General features: G+C 37.7%; 1 protein-coding gene across 3 annotated transcripts; it reads left to right on the plus strand.

Moving 5' to 3' along the window:
* The first annotated feature begins 4,015 nt into the window (after nt 1-4,015).
* Nucleotides 4,016-11,712, plus strand: si:dkey-3d4.3 (leucine-zipper-like transcriptional regulator 1 homolog). Of its 3 annotated transcripts, none has more exons than XM_048193508.1 (8): nt 4,016-4,250; nt 5,439-5,633; nt 5,747-5,829; nt 6,007-6,085; nt 6,227-6,273; nt 6,354-6,474; nt 6,623-6,803; nt 10,050-11,712. In XM_048193508.1, the coding sequence occupies exons 2-8, from the start codon at nt 5,471-5,473 to the stop codon at nt 10,642-10,644; spliced, it is 1,269 nt and encodes a 422-aa protein (XP_048049465.1). In that variant the 5' UTR covers nt 4,016-4,250; nt 5,439-5,470; the 3' UTR covers nt 10,645-11,712. The 3 variants fall into 3 exon arrangements, with proteins under 3 accessions (XP_048049465.1, XP_048049466.1, XP_048049467.1); XM_048193509.1 differs by lacking the exon at nt 4,016-4,250 and adding an exon at nt 4,272-4,509; XM_048193510.1 differs by lacking the exon at nt 4,016-4,250 and having other exon boundaries at nt 5,488-5,629.
* The last annotated feature ends 1,731 nt before the right edge of the window (nt 11,713-13,443 follow it).

Raw genomic sequence — 13,443 nt, forward strand, 5'->3', positions numbered from 1 at the left:
GACATACAGTGAGTCTCAAACTCCATTGTTTCCTCCTTCTTATATAAATCTCATTTGTTTAAAAGACCTCAGAGGAACAGGCGAATCTCAACATAACACCGACTGTTACGTAACAGTCGGGGTGTACACCCCAATATTTGCATATGCCAGCCCATGTTCCCAACATTATGAAAGGCATTAGACAAGGGCAGGATGGATCTGTGCACAGCTGAATCATCAGACTCCGCAAGCAAGCAAGGACAATAGCAAAAAATGGCAGATGGAGCAATAATAACTGACATGATCCATGATATCATGATATTTTTAGTGATATTTGTAAACTGTCTTTCTAAATGTTTCGTTAACATGTTGCTAATGTAATGTTAAATGTGGTTAAAGTTACCATTGTTTCTTACTGTATTCACGGAGACAAGAGAGTCGTCGCTATTTTCATTTTTAAACACTTGCAGTCTGTATAATTCATAAACACAACTTCATTCTTTATAAATCTCTCCAACAGTATAGCATTAGCCGTTAGCCACGGAGCACAGCCTCAAACTCATTCAGAATCAAATGTAAACATCAAAATAAACTCTGTACTTACGCGATTAGACATGCTGCATGACGAACACTTTGTAAAGATCCATTTTGAGGGTTATATTAGCTGTGTGAACTTTTTTTTATGTTGTTTAAGGCAAGCACGAGCTCTTGGGGCATGGAGCATGAGATTTAAAGGGCCACACACCCTGAATCGGCTCATTTCTAATTATGCCCCAAAATAGGCAGTTAAAAAAAATTATTAAAACAAATCTATGGGGTATTTTGAGCTGAAACTTCACAGACACATTCAGGGGACACCTTAGACTTATATTACATCTTTTAAAAAAAGTTCTAGGGCACCTTTAATAAATTCAGCTATTTTTTTGTCTTGTGGATTATATGTAAACATCTTTTATGTAAAATATCTTACTCAGGAGAGTACTAAATAAAAAATAACATGCATTTTGTATTATCTCCTTTATTTTGTTAAAATTATTCACATTTTCACAGATTCTGCAAGTGGTTCACATACTTTTTCTTGCAACTAACATATCACGTTTTTAAAGTCTGCATGAAACGGAAGTGATAGTCTTTTCTTCTGTACTGTATATCCAAGGAAAACGGCTTCTCGAACAATAACAATAGGATGGGATTCAATTTTGTCCATCAGAAATTGATTGGATCATTGTTGTTGTTTGCTATTGCGATTTCATGTGAGTGACTGTTGTCCTGCCCTCGCGCCAGTAAACACGTCATCAGAGAAGAGAAGAGAAGAGAAGAGAAGAGAAGAGAAGAGAAGAGAAGAGAAGAGAAGATAAGAGAAGAGAAGAGAAGTCTTTGAAGAAGGGGGGGAAGATATTTTAATAAAATATTACAAGGGAACGTAATTTTATGGTGACTTTAAACTAGGTTATTTTATGCCAAGGATTTCCAAATAAGAGGCCCCCCACCCTTCCTAAAATATAAAGACAGATATTTAAATTTATAAAGTCCTATTTATGCCCTGTAACAAAAAAAAAAAAAAAAACATGTTTCTGAAATATATTAACATAAGTTGACACTATAAATTATTTCTACCCACTGTTAATGATAGCAGGAATAGCGAAGGTTGTTTATGCTCCCTATTGTTGAATGTCAAATGAATGAATAAACAAGTGAGCCTAACAGATAACCACATTCCAGTCTTTTAGAGTTTCTCCAGAAAGTGAAGTACTTCTTGGGCTGTCTTCACTTAAGGAGATGTTGTGGTTACAGGAGAAGTCCTCAGTAGACTGAGGAAACTGAAACTGGAGGGAGTGGTGGGCAACAGTAAACTTCCTGAAGTCAACAATCATCTCTTTTGTTTTATATTAAGAAACTGTTGGCTCTGCAGTACAGCCCAAGGTCTCTCACTACCTCCAGAGCATACAGTACTGTAACATCCAGTTGCAGAGGGCTGAGAACACAGTTTTGAGGATCTCTATAGTGTTGTGAGAGGAAATTTCTGTTAGGTAGGAAATCGAGGATCCAGTAGCAGAGCACATGTGTTAAATACAAGTATTAAGAATTTACTGGTGAGTGTGTAAAGTGTGAAGGTGTTAAAGGAAGAACCAAAGTCAGTGAACAGCATTATGACAAAAGTGTCTTTAATATGCAAGAGTGAGGATGAACCTCTTGTTCATCCACAGCAGAGTAGCTCTGTCTGTAGGCATCATGCATAAGGGAACAAATGTCTGCATTTAGCCAAGGCCTCTTGGTGGGAACTGTGAGGCTACAACACCATCTTCGTACGGAAATAGCATGTGACTGATGACATCTACTCCTCTAGGTCCTCACACATGACAGGTTTCAACATGTTTGTATCCTGGGCATGTTCTGAAGCAATTTCTCTCATTTCTGGAGTGACTGGTATTCAAGGAAATGGAAGACTGGCCATGACTTAAGTAAGACTCTATATGTATTTCATACTTTAGTGTAGACATAACCTAAGACACTCTTTGAGTTAAGCAGTATTTCCTTCAGGTTGGCCTGCTATTATGAAAAACCCCTCAGGGTGTTTAGAAAATGAATATGAGGTTCACTGAGCACAATGTCAGACTTAGTACTTGGGCGATGTAGGCAGCACTAATAACATCAGTGAATTCTCATTAGGTGGTGCCAATGCAAATACAAGTGTAGGCTACAAATATCCCAGAGCTTAGTCATCATCAGCTGAATCTAATTTTGTAATTGTGTATGAAAACTGTTAACAGTTTGATAGACATTATGAAAACGTCATTTAATATACTTAAAAAAGCCACAGAACAACATGCGAGAGTTTACAAACAGTATACGACCAAACGAGAGAATTTATAATATTTAGATTTATTTTAACTAGAATATTGTAGACACTTGTGTAAACATGTTATAATATTTATTATTGTTATTACCATTTTGTTATTATTTCAACTTTATTTTTACCAGGTTAGTCCTGGAATCTCTTCTCTCTTCTTTTCTGAGCATAATGGTAACATAAAAAAAAAAAAAAACTAAGGATAATATGAAGAGGAAGAAAAAGGCTTCTGCTAAATCAGTGGTCACCAACCTTTTTAAGCCCAAGATCCCTGACCTCGACCTTTTTGAAAGACAAGATCTACTTGATAGAAAAAGACAGCCCAGATTGTATTTAGTATTTTTTTCGTGGCCAATTTAGATTCTGATTTATTTATTTTTACAAGCAAATTGGCCGATTCTCATACTGGTTGCAGATATTTATTATTATTATTATTATTATTATAAACAAAAATAGCCATTTCAAATTAGAGGGAACCACTGCTTTTTAATCACAATCCAAACAAAGATGCTATCACATTGCATGGGCAGTTTTTTTTTTTTTTTTTGGATTAATTGAGATTTAATTTCAAGATTTAAAGCAAAAACACAACGGTCTGACTTTATCTTTGTGAAATTATATGCTACACAAAAAGCTTGAAACAAAAACAGCAGGCTGAATGAGACGCAAATTCACTCTCTGACAGCAGGTGGCGCATATGGAGCAGCAGTGATACAGTGTTTCCTTGGTTAACGCTGTGTAAACAAAGCTGAACTGCGTTAATAATTAGCTACTTTATTCGGAGGTAAGAGGAAAATAAAATGCCATTACCATCGATTTTTTCAATAATTCAATATTTATATTTTCTTCCTATATTTCGAGCATCGTGAACAGTAAGCTGCTCTGCCTGCTACATAATTGTCTCCTCTTCGCGTCCGTCTTTGGCCGTCTCTGGCCTCTTTACGGCCGTTTACAGACTCGGACATGATGTGGGTTATTTACCTTTATCACTGTCCCAGTAGCTTCCGAAAATAACAGAAAATAAATACAAAAATACAGTACAAAGACTGGAGAAATGTAATGTATTTTTGCACTCATATTTCTGTTGTTTTCCTCTCTTAAGATCGCGATCGACGGGTTGGCGACCACTGTGCTAAATGAATAACATCTGTATAATATAATATAATATAATATAATATAATATAATATAATATAATATAATCTGTGCTCGCGAGTTTTGTTTTAGAAGTGGGAGCATATTGTGTTCAGTTACAGTCAGAGATCCTCTTGAGAGAGAAGTAACGCAACAGAAGGCTCTTCTTCGCCCCTCCTTCTCTCGTGTCTGCCACTGGCACTCTGGCAGCGGTAGTTCACAACATCGCTCTTCATCTTTCCGATGAAGATCAAAGGGAGGGCAGACATTCAACGACGATTTTGAGCGGTAAGTTTTTTTTAAGACCACATTTGCAAACAACGCAAACTAAACGGTTACATTACAGTCAGCAAAAAGGCAAAAATAAACAAACATTGGCGCTTCTCTCGAGGACCTCTATCCACCACTCGTTGCTATCAAGTTGTGAAACAGTTCTTCAGTGCGGTCATGTGACACTTTCAGGACTTTCTTAAGTAACAAATCATATTTAAACTTCTTGTTTCTATGTGTGCAAGTAAATACTCAGCGACCACTGCAAAACGATTAGGTAACAATGTATCTTAGTTACTTTCATATACCCATTTCAAAAGCGAATGATAGTAGTATAACGGGCTGGGCGTACGTTAAGAAGATCACGCGGTGGTGAGCACATACAAATAGCCTAAACGTGGACCTTTAGGTCTACAAAGGGTATTCTATTCTTTCATTACTGTGTATTTTAAATTATATATGTTTACGTTAAGACTAATACTATGAATCCCTCACTAAACGTCACCTAACATCAGATTTTAGTTATTTTAGATTTTTAGGTTTAGTATGTGAGGTGTTAAGTGATGGAAGGGATTTTATTTTCAAAAAGTTCACATTTGTTTAAAACAATTACTTTGTTACATATTAAACCATAACTAAACATTCAAATTTGAACAATTTCGTCTGTACTTAGAAATGTGCATTTTTCAAAGTTAAAAGAGTGTGAGTGAGAAGATATAGGTACACTGGAAACTGAATTGGTGTCTGTAAACAATAAACAAAAAGAACAGGAAATAACATTTGTGCCTTGTTGCTGTTTGTAAGCATGTGATTGGTTGTGTTCATACATGCAGTATACATTATGTCAGTATGTGGCAACAAGTGATTTTTTTATAGGAGTCATTCAATCAACTCTGTGGCTATTTTTGTTGGTGAAATAGACCATTTTAGTACCTAACTAAACCTTTTTACATTTTAGTTTCTCAGTATTAACTTCTTGTGTATGGAACAAAGCCATTTTTATATTATATGGTCTAAAATCTGCAGTGTTGCTAGTGTTTTCTGGTCAAATATTTGCTCAACACTTACCTAATGTATTACTTAACACGATAATAAAAATTCCTGTCATTGCAATATTCTTGTTCTGCTGTGTTTGTGCTATTCTAGGAAGTATTGTTAACCAGACTTCATTAGTAGCCCTTGTGTATTTCATGCTTTTCTTCACAGGGACTAACCCATGAGACTCTCAAAGCCCAAGCATGAACCAGGGGAGCGGTGCTTGTTTGTGGACCCCAGTGCCGCAGCACTGCCCCGCACCATGTGATCGTTACAAGCATGCTTCTTGTGCCCACAAAGGACATGTTTACTTACTAGGTGGTCGAGAAAAATGCTCACTGAGAGATTTCTGGAAATATAATGTGGGTATGTCATTGTTATTTATCTGTGGCTGTCTGCTGCTTTGAACACTGCACAGAATATGGTTCCTGCAGCATTGACTGATTATAATTCTGGGGGGGAAATGTCTGTATTTTTAGTCTGTAATGAGTGGGCCGAGCTTCCTTGCAATAGTGAAGAAGCACCTGAAGAACTGGAGGAGCACACCATGGTAGCACATCAGGTAATTGGGCATTGGGAGTTTACTGGTTATGAGGAACAAAATGACATTGTAGAATGTCAATTTACATATATTTTCATAGATTTCAATTTTCTACAGTACAGTAGTGTTCCTTTAAAAGGTCATGTCATATATAGTATTTCTTATAATCATATAATTATTTCCACTTTTTCTTCTTAGGAATTTCTCTATGTCTTCGGAGGAATGCAAGATTCATCGTATACTAACTCAAAAATTCCCCTTTGGGTGTTTGATATAGGTATTTTGTTATTGCATATTCAGTGGGGTTCACTAGAAAATTTATAAATTCATTCAAGTTGATTTTTTGTACTACAATTTTATGACAAATTATAAGCATAAAGCATTGTTGTTCACCTCTTCATTTTTATATTCTTTGCAGTTAAAGAGTGCTGGATTAACTGGAAAACAGGAAGTGAAACTTTACAGGTAAACATCTTTTATTTTACAAGACTTACAGCTGAAACACTTGATGGTCCTTTTATTATTATAGTGAACTGTTTTTGTAGGGAGTGACACCAGCAAACAGAAAAGGGCACAGTGCTGTCACCTTTGGGTCGTCTATGTATGTCTACGGTGGATACATTGATATAAGAGGATCAACAAAGGAATTCTGGAAATTTGATTTTGGTGAGTGTTATCACACAGCATGGTTTTTATGCTTTTTGGTAAGCAAGCATCTCCTGAATATTTACTGTTATCCACCTCATGGATGGTTTTTGTAATTTACATACAGCTGGATGACCTTTCCAAACTAATTATATTTTCTACATGTTAGATTCCAGGATGTGGTCGCTACTGAGCAGTGCACAAGGTGGGCCTGGTCCCAGACATGGTCACTCAGCTATGACATTCCAGGACTGTATGTACCTCTTCGGTGGCTTGCAGGGCTTGAGGGAACAGAAGGACCTGTGGAGCTGGAGTTCTGCCAGTCAAACCTGGAGCTGCATCAAATTCCAGTGAGTTTCTATCCTAACATCTATCATTCTTTCATTCTTTCTATCTTTCTGTTTATCTAAATAAATTCCCTGGCTTGATATGATGACTTGATTCTCAGTGAAGTTGTCATACTCTTCAGACACAACTTCTAAACTCTCTTTCGTCGTGTGAGCTGTCACATGCAAAATGATTTATTAACTTAGCAAAATCTATTAGACATATATGTTTATTCATTAGAATATTAAAGGGTTAGTTCACCCAAAAATGAAAATTCTGTCATTTATTACTCACCCTCATGCCGTTCCACACCCGTAAAACCTTTGTTAATCTTCGGAACACAAATTAAGATATTTTTGTTGAAATCCGATGGCTCTGTGAGGCCTCCATAGGGAGCAATGACATTTCCTCTCTCAAGATCCATAAAGGTACTAAAAACATATTTAAATCGGTTCATGTGAGTACAGTTGTTCAATATTAATATTATAAAGCATCGAGAATATTTTTGGAGCGCCAAAAAAAACTAAATAACGACTTATATAGTGATGGCCGATTTCAAAACACTGCTTCAGGAAGCATCGTATCATAAATGAATCAGTGTATCGAATCTGCTGTTCGGAGCGCCAAAGTCACGTTATTTCAGCCGTTGGCAGTTTGACACGCGATCCGAATCATGATTCGACACATTGATTCGTTGTGCTCCGAAGCTTCACAAAGCAGTGTTTTGAAATTGGCCATCACTAAATAAGTTATTTTGGGGGTTTTTGGCGCACCAAAAATATTCTCGTCGCTTTATAATATTAATATTGAACCACTGTACTCACATGAACCGATTTAAATATGTTTTTAGTACCTTTATGGATCTTGAGAGAGAAAGTGTCATTGCTCCCTATGGAGGCCTCACGGAGCCATCGGATTTCAACTAAAATATCTTAATTTGTTAGCCTGGGTGCCAGCCCGAACCCCGCCCACACCATTTTTTGGACGGGAAGTTCGGTCTGGACTCGATCCATTGTGGAGTAATTATGCTCGGCTCCCAGAAGGCCGAGCCAATCAAATTGCCAGGGCGGGCTTTAATCGATGATGGACAGGCTATCTGCGGTTACGTAACCACCCACGTCATCAAAGAGCGCTTGGGGAGTTTGATTGACAAGCGATCTAACCAATCAGAACGCCGCATCCGCCATTTTGTCCAACAAAGCAGTCAGGAGTTAGAAGATTAACATCGGAGGAGTTAAACTTGAAAAATTGTGCATATTGACGTCTTTCCGCGTTTGAAACAACATTCATTCTCATGTTCATTCATGTTTATTTGATTCTATAAATGGACTATTAGGATGATCGGTTAACGAGCCTCTTGAGCTGAGGCGCTACAGCAATCTGTCACGATCATGGTCACAACACATTAAAGAGCCACAAAACGGTTTTTATTGTTTGAATTTTTTTTAATAACTACACAGTTTGAAAGCTGGGACTTTGTTTAATATCATAAGTAACCTGCTCTGTCTCGTCTGTCGATGTGTTGTCAGTTTCTTCTTTGCTCCGCGATGTATTTTCCACTCTGTGTGGCGTGACAGCCACGGCTTGTCGGACAAAGCAACAGTAACTAAGGGGGACGAGTCTTTGCGAAAGGTCAATTAGTTTACAACAATGATGGCTGTTGAAGAACTGAGATGTGTAGATTCCGCCATCGCGTCCGTTATAGAAGATATCGACAGCGCATTAATTTTAAAAGAGGAACAGAGGACCGCGATCAAGGCATTTGTCGATGGGAAAGATGTCTTTGCCGTCCTTCCTACGGGATTCGGCAAAAGTTTGATTTATCAGCTGGCCCCGATGGTCGCTAAGAAGAGTTCTGTTGACAACTATGCGTCGCTCAACATACGTCACTTACTCTGTAGCTCTGATTGGTTGTAGGTCTATCCAATTGAGGTCTTTCCTGGATCGGTTGAAATACGCCCCCATAATCAAAGCCCAATGGAGCAGTATCAGACTCATATTCTGACTAGAATTGAGTATGACCACGTCAGGCTATTAATTTGTGTTCCGAAGATGAACGAAGGTTTTACAGGTGTGGAACGGCATGAGGGTAATAAATGACAGAATTTTCATTTTTGGGTGAACTACCCTTTAATGACACAATGTTTTCTGTTTGTAACAGAAATAAATGTACTGTGTATATAAAAATGTGCATATTTTTTTCTGCGTACTGTAGTATTGGCTTTTCCCAGTAAACATTTATCTACTGTTGAAATCTGTATCGAAAAAGTGTGATACACAACAACATTTATCTTGACAAAACTGGTCAATTTACTGAGATGTTTTGGATGCTACATTACAACATTTTGCAAAAACTAGAAAAAAAATGTTGGTTATCTTCGTTCTAAACACTGCTTTTAACCCCGGGTAAAGGAGTGTTTCACACTTGTAATTTAGATGTGGGGTTAGCACCGCTTTTTACACACGGTTATTAAACTCTGGAGCATTGCAGTACCAAACTTGTATAGTGTGAAACGATGCGGTGATAGAATGTTACAACTAGATGCTTAGCAACCGACAACCAATTGTGTGCCTTATATTCACACGCTTTGGGCAGTCATGGAAACACTGCGCGATGTAGGCTATAAGCGGTTGTTTCTGCGTATGTTAGGAAAAATGTCAAATGCCGATTAACTGTTAACCGGGTATAGTACTGTATGAGCAGTGTGAAACATGAATAAAGATAACCCAGGATTCCGTTTACCAGGGGTTTAGAATGACCCAGGGTTAACTATTTAAAGTGTGAAAAGCCATTGATGCTTTTTTTTTCCCACACAAATGTATATGAAAACTGATGGTCAAATTAAATTTTAGAGAGGAGGAACACTGAGGGATGCATCTTTTTTTATGTTGTCTTATACGTTTGAATAAATAAATGAATGCTAGGCCTGACTATTTTATTTTACTATATAGCCTGACTATATTCTGATTATAAACTAAGATTACACTTATTGCTCGATGCAGTTTATAAAATGATAATAATAAAAAAAAAAAATGCTAGACTTGAGTGTTTATTGAATTCAGTGTGCGGTTTGCAATTTTCTTGTTTGTTTGTTACTACATTTTGCAGACATGTGATAGAGTTGAGATGTCCCATAAAACAGTTGTGGCAATTGCCCTTACAGTTTAGAGACTGTAAGTTCTGTTTCAAAAAATGAGCCAAAGCGACTTGTGAAAAACTAATATGAAGCATCTAAATACTAATACTATGCATATTTCTTACTCTGCAGTTCAGGTCCCTCCAGGCTGGTTGGTCACTCTGCTGTATTGTTCAAAGACAGCATGCTCATCTTTGGTGGAGGGGAAACCCAGAGTTCCCCTCAGAACAGCTTGTGGAGGTTCAGCCTGAAAACACAGACCTGGAAGAAGCTAGCATTGTTGCCTGGATCTGCCTCTCTGTGCCGGATCCATCACTGCAGCATTGGCATGGGCCAGAGTTTCCAGCCAACAGCACCAAACGGCATCTTTTTCAGGGAAATACCCAACTCTTACAACATCAATAACAAGCTAAGACCGTTTAAGAACAAGTGCCAACCGTCCCGCAGCACAATGCAAGAGCCCTGTATTGAGCTCCAGACTTTCCACATGGACAATAAGAAGTGTTTGCCAGATTTGAGTACTGCACTGAAAGACACTAAGCTAAAAGGAAGCTGTCTCACCTTTGAGAATCAGGAGGCCCTTCGCGAGAAGCAGAGTAGTGGTGACTTGACAGAGGAAAACGAGGATGCCATGTTTCTCCATATGCCTGACTTGCTGTTAGTCCTGGGTGGTAAACCTCTACAAGGACAGCATATGATTTCAGTGTGGCATATGACAGTGGCATAAATCTGATGTTTTCAGTGCATTCTACTTTCTCTGTGAGAAATGAAAGAGCCTTAGCAACAATACCCATATCCTTGTGGGAGAACGTTTGCATTAAAATTGAATTCAGTCATGTACAAACTCTTTACAGTGAAGTTGTCATTTTGTATGGCACAATACTTTCTCCTCCATTTGATATGCATAGACAATAATCGACAACTATAAGTTACATATTTACAGATTGATTTCCCTAAAGAGTACTGGGGCTCTGAGGTACTATCAGAATATTGCTCTGTACAGTTTCATTGACACAGAATGCGATGTTTCTTGATTGTGATTCACAGTTACTCTGAAAAAAACACCAATATAGGGCTTTTAAAGGTGCAGTGGGTAAATTTTAGCGCCATATATTGGTGAGTTTGCGAATTACAATATAGAGAAGCTACGGTGGCCAACACAGGACAAAGATGTCATCGTCTGAGACAGCAGAGAGTAGCCAGTCATGCAAACGCGCTCTGTAGAGCAGTTTGTCCATTTAGGGCTACTGTAGAAACATGCCGGTGCAAAATGGCGACTTAACATGTAAGGGGACTCACGGTGTATGTAGATAGAAATGGCTCATTCTATGGTAATGAAAACATAACAGTTCATTATGTAAGGTCTTTATACATCACTGAAAACATAGTTATGTATATTATATTGAATTTCTGTCAGTCCTCATAAAAATTTACACACTGTACCTTTTTGTTTCTGTAAGAGCTGTACTACATTGGTTAACCTTATTATTTTACTGTGTATCAAAGTTTTATATGAAAGAATCTTGACTAAATGTGAAATATCTGTCAAAACTGCCCATCTGAATTTTATTATATGTTAGTAATCAATCCAAACATTGTCACATTTTGTAATTTGCTCTGTGTTTTCTTAGATCCATGGACTTTACTGGCAGAACAGTGGCATCATGCAATCTTTGCACATTTATTTCCTTGCCTTCACATTGTTTCAAGATTGCTGCACTTAAATGATTTAATAAGTAATGCATTACATGAGTAATGTGCAATCCATTCTCAACAATTAAAATCTGTTACAGCAGTAATGTTAAAATCTTTATTTATTTTTAGATTTAAAAAAGTAATCTAGCAAGGTTAAAAAACTAAATTTGTAGCATGTTTGTATTAAATAAATGTTGTACTATATGTTGAACTATAGTAGCTTCATTAAAAAAAAAAAAATCTATATTTCTATATTCAAATAATAATTAAAAAACAGGAGTAAACTTTTCATGTAGATTTCTAATCATTATCATATATAATTGACCTGTACATACATTTCTACATGCATGTAGTATTTATTACCACTTGAGGGCGACAAACTATGCCAGTCACACCATCCAAAAATTCAACAAATGCACAAATCCAAACAGATATTTAGCATATTCAACAATCACCTCAACTCTTGGTATTATTCTACACAGTATATTATGTGATCAACATTCATCAGCTAATTCTAAAAAGACAGAAAAACAGTTCACATCTGTAAGATAACCCAATGTAGACCATCATCCACAATATACAGATGCTGGTCATATAATTAGAATATAATCAAAAAGTTGATTTATTTCACTAATTCCATTCAAAAAGTGAAACTTGTATATTATATTCATTCATTACACACAGACTGATATATTTCAAATGTTTATTTCTTTTAATTTTGATGATTATAACTGACAACTAAGGAAAATCCCAAATTCAGTATCTCAGAAAATTAGAATATTACTTAAGACCAATACAAAGAAAGGATTTTTAGAAATCTTGGCCAACTGAAAAGTATGAACATGAAAAGTATGAGCATGTACAGCACTCAATACTTAGTTGGGGCTCCTTTTGCCTGAAATACTGCAGCAATGCGGCGTGGCATGGAGTCGATCAGTCTGTGGCACTGCTCAGGTGTTATGAGAGCCCAGGTTGCTCTGATAGTAGCCTTCAGCTCTTCTGCATTGTTGGGTCTGGCATATCGCATCTTCCTCTTCACAATACCCCATAGATTTTCTATGGGGTTAAGGTCAGGCGAGTTTGCTGGCCAATTAGCTTTAGCACTGTGTGCAGGTGCCAAGTCCTGTTGGAAAATGAAATCTGCATCTCCATAAAGTTGGTCAGCAGCAGGAAGCATGAAGTGCTCTAAAACTTCCTGGTATGCGGCTGCGTTGACCTTGGACCTCAGAAAACACAGTGGACCAACACCAGCAGATGACATGCACCCCAAACCATCACTGACTGTGGAAACTTTACACTGGACCTCAAGCAACATGGATTGTGTGCCTCTCCTCTCTTCCTCCAGACTCTGGGACCCTGATTTCCAAAGGAAATGCAAAATTCACTTTCATCAGAGAACATAACTTTGGACCACTCAGCAGCAGTCCAGTTCTTTTTGTCTTTAGCCCAGGCGAGACGCTTCTGACGCTGTCTGTTGTTCAAGAGTGGCTTGACACAAGGAATGCGACAGCTGAAACCCATGTCTTGCATACATCTGTGCGTAGTGGTTCTTGAAGCACTGACTCCAGCTGCAGTCCACTCTTTGTGAATCTCCCCCACATTTTTGAATGGGTTTTGTTTCACAATCCTCTCCAGGGTGCGGTTATCCCTATTGCTTGTACACTTTTTTCTACCACATCTTTTCCTTCCCTTCGCCTCTCTATTAATGTGCTTGGACACAGAGCTCTGTGAACAGCCAGCCTCTTTTGCAATGACCTTTTGTGTCTTGCCCTCCTTGTGCAAGGTGTCAATGGTCGTCTTTTGGACAACTGTCAAGTCAGCAGTCTTCCCC

Source organism: Megalobrama amblycephala, linkage group LG6 (assembly GCF_018812025.1).
Source record: "Megalobrama amblycephala isolate DHTTF-2021 linkage group LG6, ASM1881202v1, whole genome shotgun sequence".
NCBI classification, from domain to species: domain Eukaryota; kingdom Metazoa; phylum Chordata; class Actinopteri; order Cypriniformes; family Xenocyprididae; genus Megalobrama; species Megalobrama amblycephala.